Below are 19,852 nucleotides of genomic sequence, written 5' to 3' on the forward strand. Positions count from 1 at the left end.
CCGAGGGAAGAAGCTGTTTCCCAGTCTGACAGTCCTAGTCCTGATGCTCCTGTACCTCCTTCCTGACGGTAGTGGGTCAGAGAGATTGTGGGACAGGCAGTGGGTCAGAGAGATTGTGTGATGAGTGGTGGGTCAGAGAGACTGTGGGACGGGTGGTGGGTCAGAGAGATTGTGGGACAGGCGGTGGGTCAGAGAGATTGTGTGATGAGTGGTGGGTCAGAGAGACTGTGGGACGGGTGGTGGGTCAGAGAGATTGTGGGACGGGTGGTGGGTCACAGAGACTGTGGGACGGGTGGTGGGTCACAGAGACTGTGGGACGGGTGGTAGGTCACAGATTGTGGGACGGGCGGTGGGTCAGAGAGATTGTGGGGTGGGCGGTGGGTCACAGAGACTGTGGGATGGGTGGTGGGTCACAGAGATTGCGTGACGGGTGGTGGGTCAGAGAGATTGTGGGACGGGTGGTGGGTCAGAGAGATGGTGGGGTGGGTGGTGGGTCACAGAGACTGTGGGATGGGTGGTGGGTCAGAGAGATTGCGTGACGGGTGGTGGGTGGTGGGTCACAGAGACTGTGGGATAGGTGGTGGGTCAGAGAGATTGTGTGACGGGTGGTGGGTCAGAGAGATTGTGGGACGGGTGGTGGGTCAGAGAGATTGTGGGGTGGGTGGTAGGTCACAGAGACTGTGGGACGAGTGGTGGGTCACAGACTGTGGGACGGGTGGTGGGTCACAGAGACTGTGGGACGGGTGGTGGGTGAGAGAGATTGTGGGACGGGCGGTGGGTCAGAGAGACTGTGTGACGGGTGGTGGGTCAGAGAGATTGTGGGACGGGTGGTGGGTCAGAGAGATTGTGGGATGGGTGGTGGGTCAGAGAGACTGTGGGACGGGTGGTGGGTGAGAGAGATTGTGGGACGGGTGGTGGGTGAGAGAGATTGTGGGATGGGTGGTGGGTCACAGACTGTGGGACGGGTGGTGGGTCACAGAGACTGTGGGACGGGTGGTGGGTGAGAGAGATTGTGGGACGGGTGGTGGGTGAGAGAGATTGTGGGATGGGTGGTGGGTCAGAGAGACTGTGGGACGGGTGGTGGGTCAGAGAGATTGTGTGACGGGTGGTGGGTCAGAGAGATTGTGGGACGGGTGGTGGGTCAGAGAGATTGTGGGGTGGGTGGTAGGTCACAGAGACTGTGGGACGAGTGGTGGGTCACAGACTGTGGGACGGGTGGTGGGTCACAGAGACTGTGGGACGGGTGGTGGGTGAGAGAGATTGTGGGACGGGTGGTGGGTCAGAGAGATTGTGGGATGGGTGGTGGGTCAGAGAGACTGTGGGACGGGTGGTAGGGATCATCAACAATGCTTCAGGCCCTTCGCCTGCAATGCAGCCGGTAGATGTCACAAATAGGGGAAGAAAGACCCCAGTGATATTCTCAGCAGTTAATCTGTAGGGTCTTGTGATCCAATACCTTGCAAATTCCATACCGTACTACACAATGACACAGCCTGACAGGACACTCTCAACAGTGGTTCCTGCAGGAAGTTGTGAGAATGAGGGACCCCATTCACTCCTCTTGGCCTCAATCGATCTGCACCAGGAGACCTGCCTGGCCAAATCCAATGTTCATCTGTGTGTCTGAATATTTCAGTGTAAATGTGACAAATAAAGCTAATCTTTACCATCCCGCCTCTCCCAAAGGTGAGCTGTTAGCTTGGTCTGAGTGACCTCAGTGTAGGTTAACGGCTAAAAGAACCAAAGGAGGGAGGTGGCACCTGGGAGGGGGAACAAGTTGTAGAGCTACAGGGAAGTAAGGAGAAGCCTCGTGGGAGTCAGCATGGATCCAGTGGGCAGAATGGCCTCCTAGAGATAGAAGGTAAAGATTACACACAGGAACTCTGGAGCCTTGAGGTGGTACCTTCCCCTTCGCCTGGTCTCACCTATCACTTCAAAGTAAATTTAATATCAAAGTACATATACGTTACCACATACAACCACGAGATTTCCTGTGGGCATACACAGTGAATCCAAAATACACAATAAAATCATTGAAAGGATGGGTGGGGGAGAGGGAATGAAGTCGGAAGCTGGGAGGAGTTAGGTGGAAAAGATAAAGGGTGACGCACACAAAATGCGGGAAGAACTCAGAAGGTCAGGTAGCACCCGTGGAGAGGAATAAACTGTTGATGTTTCTGGCCAAGACCTTCATTGAGACTAGAAAAATCCTACAAAAGGAGGTAGGTTTGGCCCAGACCATCACAGGTAAAGCCCTCGCAAGCACTGAGCACGTCTACAGGAAAGACTGTCACAGGAAAGCAGCATCCATCATCAGGGACCCCGACCAGCCAGGGCACGCGCAGTGCTCACTGCTGCCATCAGGAAGAAGGAGCAGGAGCCTCAGGACCCACACCTCCAGGTTCACCCCTCAACCATCAGGCTTTCAAACACAAGGGGATGACTTCACTTGTCCCATCATCAAAATGTTCTCACAACCTGTGGACTCACAGGGTCTCTTCAGCTCATCTTCTTGATATTTATTGCTTATTTATTTATTATTGTCTCTTCTTTGAGTATTCACTTGGAGTACTGTGTCCAGTTCTGGTCACCTCACTATAGGAAGGATGTGGAAGCATTGGAAAGGGTACAGAGGAGATTTACCAGGATGCTGCCTGGTTTAGAGAGTATGCATTATGATCAGAGATTAAGGGAGCTCGGGCTTTACTCTTTGGAGAGGAGGATGAGAGGAGACATGATAGAGGTGTACAAGATAATAAGAGGAATAGATAGGGTGGATAGCCAGCGCCTCTTCCCCAGGGCACCACTGCTCAATACAAGAGGACATGGCTTTAAGGTAACGGGTGGGAAGTTCAAGGGGGATATTAGAGGAAGGTTTTTCACTCAGAGAGTGGTTGGTGTGTGGAATGCACTGCCTGAGTCAGTGGTGGAGGCAGATACACTATTGAAGTTTAAGAGACTACTAGACAGGTATATGGAGGAATTTAAGGTGGGGGCTTATATGGGAGGCAGGGTTTGAGGGTCAGCACAACATTGTGGGCCGAAGGGCCTGTACTGTGCTGTACTTTTCTATGTTCTATGTTCTATATTTGCACAGTTTGTTGTCTTCTGCATTCTGGTTGAACACACTAACTGGGTGGTCTTTCACTGATTCTGTTAATAGTTATTATTCTGTAGATTTGTGAGTATGCCCGCAAGAAAACGAATCTGGGGGTTGTGTATGGTGAGATACTCTATCTGAACTTTGACAATAAATTGACTTTGAACTTTGAAAAGATGGGGGGCAGAGGGCAGAATGGGAAGGCGGGAAGAGGGGAGGAGTGGAAGCTGGCAAGCGACAGGGAAGTTGGGTGAATGGGTGGGGCGGGGGAAATGAAGTGAGAAGCTGTGAAGGAAAGGGTTAAAGGAATTGTGGGCTGAAGAAGAGGGAAAATACTTTGAGAAGAAATGCTTAAGAGTCTGATTATCTTAAACACAAGAGACCCTTCATCGGGACTGGGAAGGTTAGGACGGAGGAAACAAGAAGCATGGCACCAGTCGGCCCCAGCCACGTCCCGCCTTCAATCCTGGGGCGGGAAGTCAGCGCTTCACCCAGACGCAGCCTTACCCACGGAGCAGTCCTCGCCGGTGAAACCGTCCTTGCAGGCGCATTTCCCGCTCACACAGCGGCCGCGGCTGCTGCACTGGTTTGGGCAGGCCGTGACGCCGCAGCGGGGCCCCGAGTACCCTGGCTGGCAGACGCACTTCCCGCCGATGCACTCGCCGTGGCCTTTGCAGTCGTCCGGGCACGGCTTCTTCTCCTCTTCCGTGCAGCCGTAGCCGGTGTAGCCGGGGAAGCAGACGCAGCGGTCGTCGATGCAGCGGCCCTGGTCGTTGCAGTCGGCGGGGCAGGCCTCCTGGCTGCAGTCGGGCCCCGTGTAGCCCGAGCGGCAGACGCAGCGCCCGCCCGAGCACTCCCCCCTCGGTGGGCGGCAGCTCGGCGGGCAGGAGGGCTCCGAGCAGGTGGGGCCGCGCCAGCCCTCCTCGCAGACGCAGACGCAGCTGGAGGGGCTGAGGGTCCCATGGGCGCCACAGTCCGGTGCCGATTCCGAACCTAGGAAAGAGGTGGAAGGCACGGTTAGGAGGGGAGAGGGGTCTGAGGCAGCCCACACCCTCACCCGCGTCCATGCTTCCCCACCCCTTAACCGTCCCTTTCCTCCGAATTACACAACCTGAACCACTGCCCTCACTCCTCATCCCTCTATTCCCTCTCCCAACACTGCCCCAAGCTATTGCCCTCTGCACCGCCCTCTCCCTCACGCCGCTCACTCTGCACCCCCACTATTCCTCTCCCTCTCCTTCCCGTGCCCTACTCCTCTCTCTTGCACCGTCTCTGACGCGACTCATCTGTACCTCCCGATTTGTCCTCATCCTCTTCCCTCTTCAGCCCCCTTCCTCATCTCTCTCACACACACACACAGAGTCTTCTCTTCTCTCTCTTCGGTTGTGAAATACGATGACGACGTCCACTCCTTTCACGATGAGATCTTTGATGACTATACAGTCCTATCCTGGACCCACAAGCTCTATTGCAGGTGGGACATGTATATGTGGTGGTGGTGGCAACCATGGCTGCATTTCTCCTGGCTCTCTTCTGCTGTCTTCTGGTTGTTCTTTCCATCTCCAGGATACGAACCCCGTCCCTACGCAGCTGTCACCAAGTGGTACAGTCAGCAGCAACATCCTCCAGGTCCTCGGGTCTAATCTTTCACTTCCTTAAAGCATTCTTCATCTGATCCTTATAGCACTTCTTCGGCCCTCCAGCTGAGCGTCGACCATGATGTATCTGGCCGTATAACACTCTGCAGGGTAGCCGACATGGACATCCTTATCACGTGCCCCAGCCACTGCAGCTGACGCTGCGTGATCATGGCCTCAATACTTCTGCAGTTGGTCTTTACAAGTATCTCAGTGTGAGGCACCAGCTCACCCCAGGTAATTCCCAGGATGTGCTGGAGGCAGCTTATGTGGAAGCGCACCAAGGACTTGATGTGACGGCTGTAGGTTACCCAAGCTTCACAGCTATAAAGGAGGGTGGTGACACAGACTGCTTGGTATACGGCGACCTTTGTGGAGGGACGAAGGCTCCTGTTCTGAAATACTCCACGCTGAAGTCTCCCAAAGGCAGCTGATGCCTGTTTAATGCGGCTCTGGATGTCATCAATGCCGCTATCCTCAGAGAGAATGCTCCCCAGATATTTGAAAGATGGCAGTGACAGCTTTTCATCACCAACAGTGAAGGCAGGTGATGAAAATCAATCTCTCTATCTCCCCTTCCTCCCTCCCTCCCTCCTACAAGGATGTTTTGAGCGAGCTAGGGTTTTTCTTTTCCCTGTTAAGTGGAACGAGAAATGACCTGACAGAGGTGCACATACAAAATGCTGGAGGAACACAGCAGCATCTAGGAAAGGAGTACAGTGGACTTGTCGGATGGTCTCATCATTGTGGGCTGAGAGGACTGTACTCGGCTGTACTGATCTATGTTCTAATCCTCAGTCCAGGGAGTGAAGTTCCCAAAATCCATGGCTCTCATTACCACAGAGAGATTGTCCCTCACTCAGAAGGGTTGAGGTTAACCTCTGACCTTGCAGACAGACGTATGAAAAAAAATCCCATAATGCTGCCTGGAGTAGGTTAACAGGTCACTCAGAGGGCCACACGGTAGCGTAGCAGTCAGCACACTGTGTCACAGCACCAGGAACCCGGGTTCAGTTCCCGCTGCTGCCTGTAACCGCGTGCGTCTCTCCTGATGCTCCCGTTTCCTCACACCATACAGTTGTACGGGTTAGCGGGTAATTGCTCACATGGGTGTAATTGGATGTCGTGGGAGGACCTGAAACTGAGCTGTATCTCTGAATAAATTTAAATTAATTAACATCATGAGCTGAGGGGCCTATATTGTGCAGTAAGCTCTTCCAGTGTCCCCCCCGCCCCACCCAGTCTCCTCATGTTCCCCCCCTTGCCCCACCCAGTCTCCTCATGTTCCCCCCCTCACCCCACCCAGTCTCCTCACATTCCCCCCACCTGCCCCACCCAGTCTCGCCCCGTGTTAGGGAGGTCTGTAATGTTCTTGTGTTCCTCCCTGCCCCACCCAGTCTCACCCGTGTTAGGGAGGTCTGTAATGTTCTTGTGTGTCCCCCATCCAGTCTCACCCGTGTTAGACAGGGCTGTAATATTCTTGTGTTCCTCCCTGCCCCATCCAGTCTCGCCCCATGTTAGGGAGGTCTGTAATGTTCTCATGTTCCTCCCCGCCCCACCCAGTCTCGCCCTGTGTTAGACAGAGCTGTAATATTCTCGTCTGTCCCCCACCCCGTCTTGCCCGTGTTAGACAGGACTGTAATATTCTGGTGCGTCCCCCATCCAGTCTCACCACGTGTTAGACAGGGCTGTAATATTCTCCTATTCCTCCCTGTCCCACCCAGTCTCGCCCCGAGTTAGACAGGGCTGTAATATTCTCGTATTCCTCCCCATCCCTCCCAGTCTCGCCCCGAGTTAGAGAGGGCTGTGATGTTCTCATGTGTCCCCCACCCTTGCCCCACCCAGTCTCGCTCGTGTTAGGGCTGTGATGTTCTCATGTGTCCCCCACCCAGTCTCGCCCCGTGTTAGACAGGGCTGTAATATTCTCGTGTTCCTCCCTGCCCCATCCAGTCTCGCCCGTGTTAGACAGGGCTGTGATGTTCTCATGTGTCCCCGACCCACCCAGTCTCGCCCCGTGTTAGACAGAGCTGTAATATTCTCGTCTGTCCTCCGCCCAGTCTCGCCCATGTTAGACGGGGCTCTGGTGTCCCCACTCCGGGAGCTGTTCCACCGGCCGGCACAGCCACCCAGCTCACTCACCGCAACACTGGCTGCTGGAACACCGCTTGCGCAGGTTGGCGACCTCCTTCTCCAGAGCCTGCAGGCGCCGCTGCAGGGCCGACACATCTCCGCAGCCGCAGGCCTGTGGCGGGATGTTGATCCTGTGGGTGAAGACCACCGGCTTGGTGTGGTCCAGGACGTGCTCGAACTGCTTGTCGCCCGGCGCCTCGTCTCGGGCCTCGAAGACCCGCGCCCGGGGCCTGGAGACATCGACCGCGCAGGAGCGGCAGCCCGGCAACTGGATGGTGTAGACGTGGTCGAAGGTGGTGGTGGCGTTGGCCAGAACATCCCGCCGCTGGCGGATGGTGGTCCGGAAGAGGCCGCAATCGCCCACGTCCAGGGTGGAGGCAGCCAGCATCAGGAGCAGGATGCGCAAGGCGGGCTTCATCTCTGGAGCTTCAGGAAAGGCAGGAATGTCCAGGCTTCAGCCGGCGGGCAAGGGGAGCTTGCAGCCCAACAGCCTCGCACCGCAACTGCACCACGCTTGCTACAGGATGGAAAGATAGTGGTTAGTGCGAGCGGCTGTGAGAACAGCTTCTCACCTCCAGACCAGGAGGCTGAGGGTCTGAATCCCGACATCCACACTCCTCCGCGAGGGGAACTCCCTGGCAGTGCCATACTACCGTAGATCACTGCCTCGGAGTTCAATTCCGGCATCCTCCGTGAGAAAGTTGGTACATGAGGAATTCTGCAGATGCTGGAAATTCAAGCAACACACGTCAAAGTTGCTGGTGAACGCAGCAGGCCAGGCAGCATCTCTAGGAAGAGGTACAGTCGACGTTTCGGGCCGAGACCCTTCGTCAGGACACCTTCGTCAGGGTCTCGGCTCGAAACGTCGACTGTACCTCTTCCTAGGAAAGCTGCCTGGCCTGCTGCGTTCACCAGCAACTTTGATGTGTGTTCTTCCTGTGTGCGTCCCACAGAAACAGTCAGTAGCTTAACTGGTCAATTTTAAATTGTCCCGTGATTAGGCTCAGGTTAATTTGTTGAGTTGCTGGATGGTGCGGCTCAGTGGGCCAGTGCCCCAACCCCCCCCCAGCCCTCTCAACAACGCACCCTCCCCCCGTGAAACCCTCACAACGACGCACCCTCCCCCCGTGAAACCCTCACAACGACGCACCCTCCCCCGTGAAACCCTCACAACGACGCACCCTCCCCCCGTGAAACCCTCACAACGACGCACCCTCCCCCCGTGAAACCCTCACAACGACGCACCGTCCCCCCGTGAAACCCTCAGAACAATTCACCCTCCCCCGTGAAACCCTCACAACAATTCACCCTCCCCCCGAGAACCCTCAGAACAATTCACCCTCCCCGTGAAACCCTCAGAAAAATTCACCCTCCCCGTGAAACCCTCACAACAATTCACCCTCCCCCGTGAAACCCTCACTCCAACGCACCCTCCCCCCGTGAAACCCTCACAACAACGCACCCTCCCCCGTGAAACCCTCACAACGATGCACCCTCCCCCGTGAAACCCACAACGACGCACCCTCCCCCCGTGAAACCCTCACAACGACGCACCCTCCCCCCGTGAAACCCTCACAACGACGCACCCTCCCCCCGTGAAACCCTCACAACAATGCACCCTCCCCCCGTGAAACCCTCACAACAACGCACCCTCCCCCCGTGAAACCCTCACAACAATTCACCCTCCCCCGTGAAACCCTCACAACGATGCACCCTCCCCCGTGAAACCCTCACAACGATTCACCCTCCCCCGTGAAACCCTCACAACAACGCACCCTCCCCCAGTGAAACCCTCACAACAATTCACCCTCCCCCCGTGAAACCCTCAGAACAATTCACCCTCCCCCGTGAAACCCTCACAACAATTCACCCTCCCCCCGTGAAACCCTCAGAACAATTCACCCTCCAATTCCCCTGTGAAACCCTCAGAACAATTCACCCTCCCCGTGAAACCCTCACAACGACGCACCCTCCCCCCGTGAAACCCTCACAACAATGCACCCTCCCCCAGTGAAACCCTCAGAACAATTCACCCTCCCCCCGTGAAACCCTCAGAACAATTCACCCTCCCCTGTGAAACCCTCACAACGATGCACCCTCCCCCCGTGAAACCCTCACAACAATTCACCCTCCCCCGTGAAACCCTCACAACGACGCACCCTCCCCCCGTGAAACCCTCACAACGACGCACCCTCCCCCCGTGAAACCCTCACAACAATTCACCCTCCCCCGTGAAACCCTCACAACAATTCACCCTCCCCCGTGAAACCCTCACAACGATGCACCCTCCCCCTGTGAAACCCTCAGAACAATTCACCCTCCCCCGTGAAACCCTCACAACAATTCACCCTCCCCCCGTGAACCCTCAGAACAATTCACCCTCCCCGTGAAACCCTCAGAAAAATTCACCCTCCCCGTGAAACCCTCACAACAATTCACCCTCCCCCGTGAAACCCTCACAACAACGCACCCTCCCCCCGTGAAACCCTCACAACAACGCACCCTCCCCCGTGAAACCCTCACAACGATGCACCCTCCCCCGTGAAACCCACAACGACGCACCCTCCCCCCGTGAAACCCTCACAACGACGCACCCTCCCCCCGTGAAACCCTCACAACGACGCACCCTCCCCCCGTGAAACCCTCACAACAATGCACCCTCCCCCCGTGAAACCCTCACAACAACGCACCCTCCCCCCGTGAAACCCTCACAACAATTCACCCTCCCCCGTGAAACCCTCACAACGATGCACCCTCCCCCGTGAAACCCTCACAACGATTCACCCTCCCCCGTGAAACCCTCACAACAACGCACCCTCCCCCAGTGAAACCCTCACAACAATTCACCCTCCCCCCGTGAAACCCTCAGAACAATTCACCCTCCCCCGTGAAACCCTCACAACAATTCACCCTCCCCCCGTGAAACCCTCAGAACAATTCACCCTCCCCTGTGAAACCCTCAGAACAATTCACCCTCCCCGTGAAACCCTCACAACGACGCACCCTCCCCCCGTGAAACCCTCACAACAACGCACCCTCCCCCAGTGAAACCCTCAGAACAATTCACCCTCCCCCCGTGAAACCCTCAGAACAATTCACCCTCCCCTGTGAAACCCTCACAACGATGCACCCTCCCCCCGTGAAACCCTCACAACAATTCACCCTCCCCCGTGAAACCCTCACAACGACGCACCCTCCCCCCGTGAAACCCTCACAACGACGCACCCTCCCCCCGTGAAACCCTCACAACAATTCACCCTCCCCCGTGAAACCCTCACAACAATTCACCCTCCCCCGTGAAACCCTCACAACGATGCACCCTCCCCCTGTGAAACCCTCAGAACAATTCACCCTCCCCTGTGAAACCCTCACAACAATTTACCCTCCCCCTGTGAAACCCTCAGAACAATTCACCCTCCCCCTGTGAAACCCTCACAACAATGCACCCTCCCCCTGTGAAACCCTTACAATTCACCCTCCCCCGTGAAACCCTCAGAACAATTCACCCTCCCCCGTGAAACCCTCAGAACAATTCACCCTCCCCTGTGAAACCCTCAGAACAATTCACCCTCCCCTGTGAAACCCTCACAACAATTTACCCTCCCCCTGTGAAACCCTCACAACAATTTACCCTCCCCCCGTGAAACCCTCACAAGAACGCACCCTCCCCCCCCGTGAAACCCTCACAACAACGCACCCTCCCCCTGTGAAACCCTCACAATTCACCCTCCCCCGTGAAACCCTCAGAACAATTCACCCTCCCCCGTGAAACCCTCACAACAATTCACCCTCCCCCGTGAAACCCTCAGAACAATTCACCCTCCCCCTGTGAAACCCTCACAACAATTTACCCTCCCCCTGTGAAACCCTCACAACAATGCACCCTCCCCCTGTGAAACCCTCACAACAATTTACCCTCCCCCCGTGAAACCCTCACAACAACGCACCCTCCCCCTGTGAAACCCTCACAATTCACCCTCCCCGTGAAACCCTCACAACAATTCACCCTCCTCCCCGTGAAACCCTGACAACAATTCACCCTCCCCCCGTGAAACCCTGACAACAATTCACCCTCCCCCCTGTGAAACCCTCACAATTCACCCTCCCCGTGAAACCCTCACAACAATTCACCCTCCTCCCCGTGAAACCCTGACAACAATTCACCCTCCCCCCGTGAAACCCTCACAACAACGCACCCTCCCCCTGTGAAACCCTCACTACAATGCAGCGATGGTGGCTGCCAGCCTATCTTTTGGCGTTGTCGTCACCGGAGTGTTTCCTGAAGCGCACTGGAGGTGTGACATCCATGCCCGCGGTTCAAATCCCACCACTGTCACTAAGGATTCTCTCTATTCTCCCTGTGACCATGCGGATTTCCTCCCTGCGCACCAGTTTCCTCCCACAGTCCAAAGACGTACTGCTGAGTGGCTTAATTGGGTCAAAAGGGCCTGTTAGCACAGCAACGCATGCAAAATACTGGCGGAACTCAGCAAGTCAGGCAGTATCTATGGAAATAAATAAATGGTCGACACTTCAGACCGAGACCTTTCATCAGGACTGGAAAGGAAGGGGGAAGACAGCAGAATTTATAAGGGTGTTGGAGGGGGTGGGGAAGGAGGACGGGTGAAGCCAGGTGGGTGGGAAAGTAAAGGGCTGCAGAAGGAATCTGATAGGAGAGGAGAGTGGTCCACAGGAGGAAGGGAACAAGATGGAGGTGATAGAGTGGTGAGAAGGCATCACAGAACAGATAGGGGAATAGAGGGAGGGGGGAGGGAAAAAAGGTCTATTCCTCTGCTGTTATCTCCAAATAAATGTGCTGTTAAAAAATAACCTTTAACCTACTCTCAGATAAGTCTAACCTTTCCCTCTTCTACGGACTTCCATTTTTCTATTATCTGTGTGCCTAAGAGTTTCTGAAATATCTCTTACGCATGTCCCTTAGCATGTTCAAAGCACCCAGTTGTGAATTCTGTCTATTCGATTTCTCTGACTTGCATCCTGCCCTCCTCCCATCCAATCCTGCTTCACCTTTTGTTGGAACATTGTATGTTAAACCATGTTCGAAACTACCAGCAGAAATTGGAGGGTAACTGTGAGGCAGTTATGAACCCTGAACCATCAGGCTCTTGAAACATTGGAGAGAACATCACTCAACTTCACTCACCCCAACAATCAGCTGTTTCCACAACCTACGGACTCTTCATCTCATGTTCTTGATATTTATTGTTTGTTTATTATTGCTGTTATTTTATTTGGACCTCTTTTGGGGCAGGCGTGACCTGTACAAAAAGGACAGGTTGCACTTGAATCCGAGGGGGACCAATATCCTGGTGGGGAGGTTTGCTAAGGCTAATGGGAAGAGTTTAAACTAGGATTGCTGGGGGGTGAGAATTGAACTGAAGAGACGGAGGAAGGGGCAGTTGGCTCACGTTTGGAGAAAGCTTGGAGACAGTGTGAGAGGGAGGATAGGCAGATGATAGAGAAGGGATTTGCTTAGATCAATGGTTTGAGATGTGTCTATTTTAATGCAAGAAGCACCATGAACAGAGCGGATGAGTTTCGAGCGTGGATCAGTACTTGGAGCTATGATGTGGCCATTACAGAGAATTCGATGGCTCAGGGGCAGGAATGGTTACTTAGAGTGCCAGGCTTTAGATGTTTCAGAAAGGACAGGAAGGGAGGCAGAAGGGGTGGGGACGTGGCACTGTTGATCAGAGATAGTGTCACGGCTGCAGAAAAGGTGGATGCCATGGAGGGATTGTCTACGGAGTCTCTGTGGGTAGAGGTTAGAAACAGGAAGGGGTCAATAACTTTACTGGGTGTTTTTTATAGACCGCCCAATAGTAACAGGGACATTGAGGAACAGATAGGGAGACAGATTCTGGAAAGGTGTAATAATAACAGGGTTGTTGTGGGAGATTTTAATTTCCCGAATATTGATTGGCATTTCCCTAGAGCAAGGGGTATAGATGGGGTGGAATTTGTTGGGTGTGTTCAGGAAGGTTTCCTGACACTATGTAGATAAGCCAACAAGAAGAGAGGCTGTACTTGACCTAGTGTTGGAAAATGAACCTGGTCCGGTGTCAGGTCTCTCAGTAGGAGAGCATTTTGGAGATAGTGATCACAATTCTATCTCCTTTACCATAGCACTGGAGAGGGATAAGAGCAGACAACTTAAGAAGGCACGTGGTGTATTTTCATCAACCACGGGATTGAGTTTCAGAGCCAAGAGGTAATGTTGCAGCTATATAGGACACTGGTCAGACCCTGCTTGGAGTACTGTGCTCAATTCTGATTGCAGAAACCACAGAAAGGGTGCAGAGGAGATATACAAGGATGTTGCCTGGATTGGGGAGCATGCCTTATGAGAATAGGTTGAGTGAACTCAGCCTTTTCTCCTTCGAGCGATGGAGGATGAGAGGTGACCTGATAGAGGTGTATAAGATGAGAGGCATTGATCGTGTGGATAGTCAGAGGCTTTTTCCCAGGGCTGAAATGACTGTCACGAGAGGACACAGTTTTAAGGTGCTTGGAAGTAGGCACAGAGGAGATGTCAGCGGTAAGTTTTTTTATGCAGAGCATGGTGAGTCATGGAATGGGCTGCTGGCAACGGTGGTGGAGGCAGATGTGATTGGATCTTTTAAGAGACTCTTTGATAGGTAGATGGAGCTTAGAAAAATAGAGGGCTAGGTAATTTCTAAAGTAAGTACATGCTCGGCACAACATTGTGGGCCAAAAGGCCTGTATTGGCTGTGGTGTTCTATGTTTCTTTATTATTTGTTTTCTTTTGCAGGTTGGTTGTTTGTCCATCCTGTTAGATACAGTCTTTTATTGATTCTATTGTGTTTCTTCAATTTACTGTGATGCCCACAAGAAAATGAATGTCAGGGTTGTATATGGTGAGATACAGTATACTTTGATTATAAATTTACTTCGAACTTTGAGGTGCCTATTTCTTTCTGCAGTACATCAGCAGGAGAAAGGTTTCATGAATTGAGTTGCTTGAGCTGAAATCTTCTAAAGCTACCCCAATTGTCTAGAAATCCTACATGCACACACTTTCACTTTCTGTCTCTCACGCTCTCTCTATCTCTCTCTCACGCTCACTCTATCTCTCTCTCTCTCACACACTCACACTCACACACACACACACACTCCTGATTCATTCAGCTTGCTGAAATATTAAACTGCTTGTTTAAACAGGAGCTGAGTGCAGATCTGGTGAATTCACACCTGGGTGCAACTCTGCCTTCACCGGACTGACCTTTTGATTCAAGGGGTCCTTTATGCCCACTCTGAAAGAGAAAGAGGTCCCATTGAACCCAAAGGACAAGGGCTCGATTGAAGCCCGCGGTGTTTTACAAGGGTGATGTTGCTGACTGGGATTACATGTGAAAACCTAACATTACGGAGAAAGTGCTTTGGCAGCTGAAGACACAAAGATCGCAGTCTCTTTACTGATAGATTCTTGGGAGCCCACCCTTTAAATAAATAGGTGTAAGTCCAGAGGAATGAGGCAGTCTTTATCCTGGGCCAACAACTTCATATTTTACATAGGAGACATTCTACTAATGTTATGGTCTTCAGTTTGCACCCAAAATGTTTACTGGGACCTCTAATTGGGAATGCACCTTTCCTGTACGTTCCTGGTCGCAACATCTCTCCAGATCTATTCTGGCGCTAACATATTGATGCAGTCATGAAGAAGGCACGCCAGCAACTCTATTTCATTAGGACTTTGAGAAGATTTGGTGTGTCACTAACACCCTGGAAAATTTCGATATGTGCACTGTGGACAGCATTCTGATTGGTTGCACCACCATCTCGTGTGGAGGCACCAGTGCATGGTGTCCACCGGTACACGGTTTCTGGGTTTCCCATTGATCTTTTAAGCAAGTGATGAAGCTGAGTCCCTGGCCCCTACCAACCAGTACTGCTCACAGGTCTGAAGGATCGCCAATCCTTTCCCAAATCAGAGCAGGTGCTCTCCAAAACTGGGTATCTCAAGCGAGGTCTGAGCCTCATGCCACGGGCTAGCCTGTTACAGCAGCCCAGGCGGGGCGATGCCAGAGGAGGTGTAGCGTGGCGTCCATGCTGGTTCAGGGGTTGGCTCCCCCTTCTGTCGGTGATGCTTTCTGGTGTTCGCTCGGTGGAAGTCAAGCTGGATTGTGTGCACACATGTTCATCTGTGGATTGCTGAGAGCTGCTTGTTCCTGCTGATAACATCCGAGCACCGTCACTTTACAGGACATGTCACTCAGGAACTTGTGTTATATGTATATTGTTTGTGTGACTATGGTTACCTGCTGTCTTATGCCATAAGAGGGGTGATTGATAAGTTTGTGGCCTTCGGTAGAAGGAGTCAATTTTAGAAATCCTAGCGCATTTATTTTTCAACATAGTCCCCTCCTACATTTACACACTTAGTCCAGCGGTCGTGGAACATACGGATCCCCTCTTTGTAGAAGTCGGCGTCTTGGACCTCCAGAAATGGTCGACAGCAGAGGTGATTGATAAGTTCATGGCCTAAGGTAGAAGGAGATGAGTTATACAGCTCTCGTTACATGCACGGGCAGTTCAACTCTTTGAGTGAAAATGCAGAAAGTTTGAAGTTAATAACTCATGTCACCCCTGCTGTGGACCACTTCTGGAGGTCCAAGACGCCGACTTCTACAAAGAAGGGATCCGTATGCTCCACGACCGCTGGACTAAGCATGTAAGCGTAGGAAAAATAAATGTGCTAGGTTTTCTAAAATTGACTCCTTCTACCTTAGGCCACGAACTTATCAATTATCCCTTGTATGTGCCTTGTGCTGTGAGTGATGTTGTAATGTGTTTCGCTCCCTGGTCCTGGAGGAACACTGTTTATTTCACTGTACTCATGCATAGTCCATACGACCATATAGGAGCAATATTAGGCCATTTGGCCCATCAATTCTGCTGTGCCATTTCACCATGGCTGATCGATTTCCTTCTCAGCCCCAATCTCCCTGCCCTCTGCCTGTATCTCTTTGTGCCCCGTCTAATGAAGAATCTATCAACCTCTGCCATAAATATACCCAATGACTTGGCCTGCACAGCCACCTGTGGCAACGAATTCCACAGATTCACCACTCTCTGGCTAAAGAAATTCCTCCTCATCTCTGTTCTAAGTGGACTTCTAATCTGAGGCTATGTTATCTCGTCTTAGACTCTCCCACCACAGGGAACATCCTCTCCACATCTACTCTATTATTTGATAGGTTCAAATGAGATCCCCCTCATTTTTCTGAACTCCAGTGAGTACAGAACCATCAAGTGCTCTTCATCTGATAAGCCTTACAATCCTCTGTGAACCTCCTTTGAACCCTTTCCAATGTCAGCAAATCCTCTTAAATAAGGGGTCCACAACTGCTCACAATACTCCAAATGAGGTCTCACCTGTTCCTTATTACATCCTTGCTTTTATATTTGAGTCCTCTTGAAATGAATGCTATCATCGCATTTGCCTTCCTCACCACAGACTCAACCTGCAAATTAACTTTGAAGGAATCCTGCGAGTCTCTTGGCACCTCAGATTTTTGAACTGTCTCTCCATTTGGAAAATGTCTACCCTTTTCTTTCTTCTACCAAAATTCATGACCATACACTTCCCAACACTGTCACTCTAATAATAATTAAAATTAGACTTGAAGTTCAACTTGAAAACATTGCTGAAAGAACAAGGAGGAAATACTCATTTGAATAACGTTCAAAGAGAATGCAGAGTCATGATCCTGGAACAAAAAAACACCTCTGGAAGAACTTAGCAGATCAGGCAGCAATCAAAGTCAAATGTATTATCAGTGCTATCATATACCACCCAGAGGTTCCTTTTTCTTGCAGGCATTTATAGAAAAATACAACAGAATTCACAAAAAAAAACAAAGACTGTCTAACAAACAATATGCGAAAATAGACAATTTGCACAAATAAAATAACAATACTGATAATGAGTTGTAAATGACTTGAAAGTGAGTCTCGAGGTTGTAGAATCAGTTCAGACTTGGGATAAGTGAAGTTAACCAAACTGGTCCAGGAGCCTAATGGTTGTGGGTAATAACTGCTCCTGAACCTTGTAGTGTGGGACCTGAGGCTCCTTCCTGATGGTGGTAGAGAGAAGAGAGCATTGCCTGGATGGTGGGGATCTGTGATGGTGGATGCTGCTTTCTTGTGGCAGCTCTCCTTGTAGATATGTTCAGTGGTGGGGAGGGCTTTGTCATGATGGACTGGGCCATAACCACCACTTTCTGTGGCCTTCTCCATTCCCGGGCACCTGTATTTCCATACCTCCAGTCAGGATACACTGTACAGTGACCCAAAAACTTTGCCTGCTGAGATGCTGCCCAACGCACTGAGTCTTTCCAGCAACTTGCTTCTGCTCTAGAGGCACCTGCTCTCTAAGAAATCTTGTTGTATGTTCGATAAAGGAATCTTCTGGTATGTTAGGGAAAAAAAAGAGTACGTTGAAAGGTCTAGTCTTTATCTGTAAATCTATTATGCTGTGCAAATGGCACAGTAATCGGGTGCCACTGTAGTGTAGTGGATAACGTGAGGCTATTACAGCTCGGGACATTGGAGTGCAGAGTTCAGTTCTGGTGTCCTCTGTCAGAAGGCTTGTATGTCCTTTCCATTTGTGTATGGGTTTTCTCCAGGTGCTCTGGTTTCCTCCCACAGTCCAAAGACTGTAGGTGAATTGGTCGTTAGAAGATGCCCCGTGATTAGGCTGTTAATTAGGTGGGTTGCTGGATGACGCAGCTCAAAGGGCCTGTTCTGCACGGTATCTCCAAATAAACGAATGGCGAAATGAGTAAATAAATAAATAAACAAAGAAATAAATGCAGCCTCGTTCATTTGAGTTTAGTTTGGCCATGGGAGTGAATGGATTCCTGTTGCCAAGAAAGCTCACCAACATCTCAGCATGCCTTAGCAATTTTTCCTGATATATATTGATACTGACATTTATACATAGCCATAGTCATACTCATACTTTACTGATCCCGGGACAAATTGGTTTTCGTTACAGTTGCACCATAAATAATAAATAGTAATAAAACCATAAATAGTTAAATGGTGATATGTAAATTATGCCAGGAAATAAGTCCAGGACCAGCCTATTGGCTCAGGGTGTCTGACCCTCCAAGGGAGGAGTTGTAAAGTTTGATGACCACAGACAGAAAGGACTTCCTATGACGCTCTGTGTTGCATCTCGGTGGAATGAGTCCTTGTTCTACCTCAGTGCACTGCATAACGATTCGATCTGTATGAACAGGAGGCCAGATAGGTTGCTGCGATCTTTCATTGATTCTGTTGTGGTTATTATTCTATGGATTCATTGAGTACGCCCACAAGAAAATGAATCAGGGTTGTATATGGTGAGATATATGCACCTTGATAATAAATTTACTTCGAACTGTATTTTGGTACGTGACAATAAAAAAAAAACAGACAAACAAGAGTTCTCCATTGGCACTAATGTTTTCCCTGATGCTGGAGGCTGTGGTAGAACAAAGGACCCTACGGAAAATCCTGGCAATTCTGGACAATGTTTCTCACCCTCTGCATGCCACCTTGGCCGAACAAAGGAGCACTTTTAGTAATGGACTAACAGTGTACTGCATCAAAGAGGGTCATTCTTACCCTCGGCCATTAGACTCTATAGTGAGTCAACCTATAGCCAGGAAAGTGATGACCCCCCACTCCTGTTAGACTGTTGTTAACCTGTTTACCAGAGCTCTGTTTATCACACCCGGCTATCACAGACACCCTGTGCAATACTACCATTGCTCTTTATCTGGCTGGTGTGAATGTGCATCCGTTACTGTATAATATTACGGTAATTCTTGCACTACCATCTTATCAGCGTGAACTTGGAAATCTTATAATCTTCGACTTGCACATCTTATTTTAAGGTAACTTATTTTTTATTCCCCTCTTCTAATATTCTTTTATCTGTGCATTTGTAATGCTATGGTGACACTGTAATTTCCTTTTGGGATCAATATCTATCTATCTCTCTAATGAGTGATAAACCAGCTTTCACATGGGCTCCTATCTGAGAATCCAAATGTATTTCAGAAACTGATCCCTCCCTATCCAACCTGGTAGTTAACTGTATTTATATTTATTGATTCAGCAACACAGAGTGGAGTTGGTCCTTCTGTTCCAGCAGCCCTTGACTATCCGATTAACCCTAACCTAATCAGGGAACAATTTACAATAATCAGTTAACTTACCGACTACGTCCCTGGTTTGTGGAAGGAAACTGGATGACCGGGAAAAACTCTTGCATTCCATGGGGAAGACATACGGGTGGCGTCAGAGCAGAATTGAACTCCAAACTCCAGCGCCCCAAGCTGCAATATCGTCGCGCTAACCAATACGGTACAGTATGCCCAAACTCACTTTTTCACTTGTGTTACTTTGTGTAGACACTGCTCAGTTATATAGAACATAGAGCAGTACAGGCCCCTCGGCCCACAATGTTGTGCCATCTCTTAACCTACCTTAAGATCAATCTAACTCTTGGTCTAGGCAAGGTTGTATGGAAGACCAGCAGTTGCCCATGCTGCAAATCTCCCCTCTCCAGGACACCGATGTTGTCCAAGGGAAGGACATTAGAACCCATACAGCTTGGCACCAGTGTCGTCGCAGAGCAATGTGTGATTAAGTGCCTTGCTCAAGGACACGACACGCTGCCTCGGCTGGGGCTTGAACTCACAACCTTCAGGTCACTAGTCCAATGCCTTAACCACTTGGCCACGTGCCCACACATGCTCCCACATAGCCCCTCCATTTTTCTATCATCGATGTGTGTAAGAGTCTCTGAAATGTCCCTTTCATCCAATCACCTTAAAATGCCCCCTTGGGGGAAAGTCTCTGGCTGTCCACTTTATCTGGGCCTCTTATCATCTTGCCCAGCTCTATCAAGTCAGAATCAGGTTTAATATCACCGGCATATGTCGTG

General features: G+C 51.0%; 1 protein-coding gene across 4 annotated transcripts in view; it reads right to left on the reverse strand.

The window, feature by feature from the left end:
- The window catches only part of LOC134346519 (tenascin-X-like), a 240,216-nt gene that overhangs the window by 161,267 nt on the left and 59,097 nt on the right, over window positions 1–19,852 (reverse strand). For 3 of the 4 annotated variants that reach the window (XM_063047926.1, XM_063047923.1, XM_063047925.1), the window contains exons 2-3: window positions 6,877–7,384; window positions 3,608–4,093 (exon numbers count right to left, since the gene is read on the reverse strand). In XM_063047926.1, the coding sequence (XP_062903996.1) occupies window positions 3,608–4,093; window positions 6,877–7,285 (895 nt within the window). In that variant the 5' untranslated portion in view covers window positions 7,286–7,384. Of the gene's footprint in view, window positions 1–3,607; window positions 4,094–6,876; window positions 7,611–19,852 lie in introns of those variants that run through there. The other variant, XM_063047924.1, reaches the window with a different exon arrangement.

The sequence above is a fragment of the Mobula hypostoma genome, chromosome 5 (genome assembly GCF_963921235.1).
Source record: "Mobula hypostoma chromosome 5, sMobHyp1.1, whole genome shotgun sequence".
Taxonomy (NCBI): Eukaryota; Metazoa; Chordata; class Chondrichthyes; order Myliobatiformes; family Myliobatidae; genus Mobula; species Mobula hypostoma.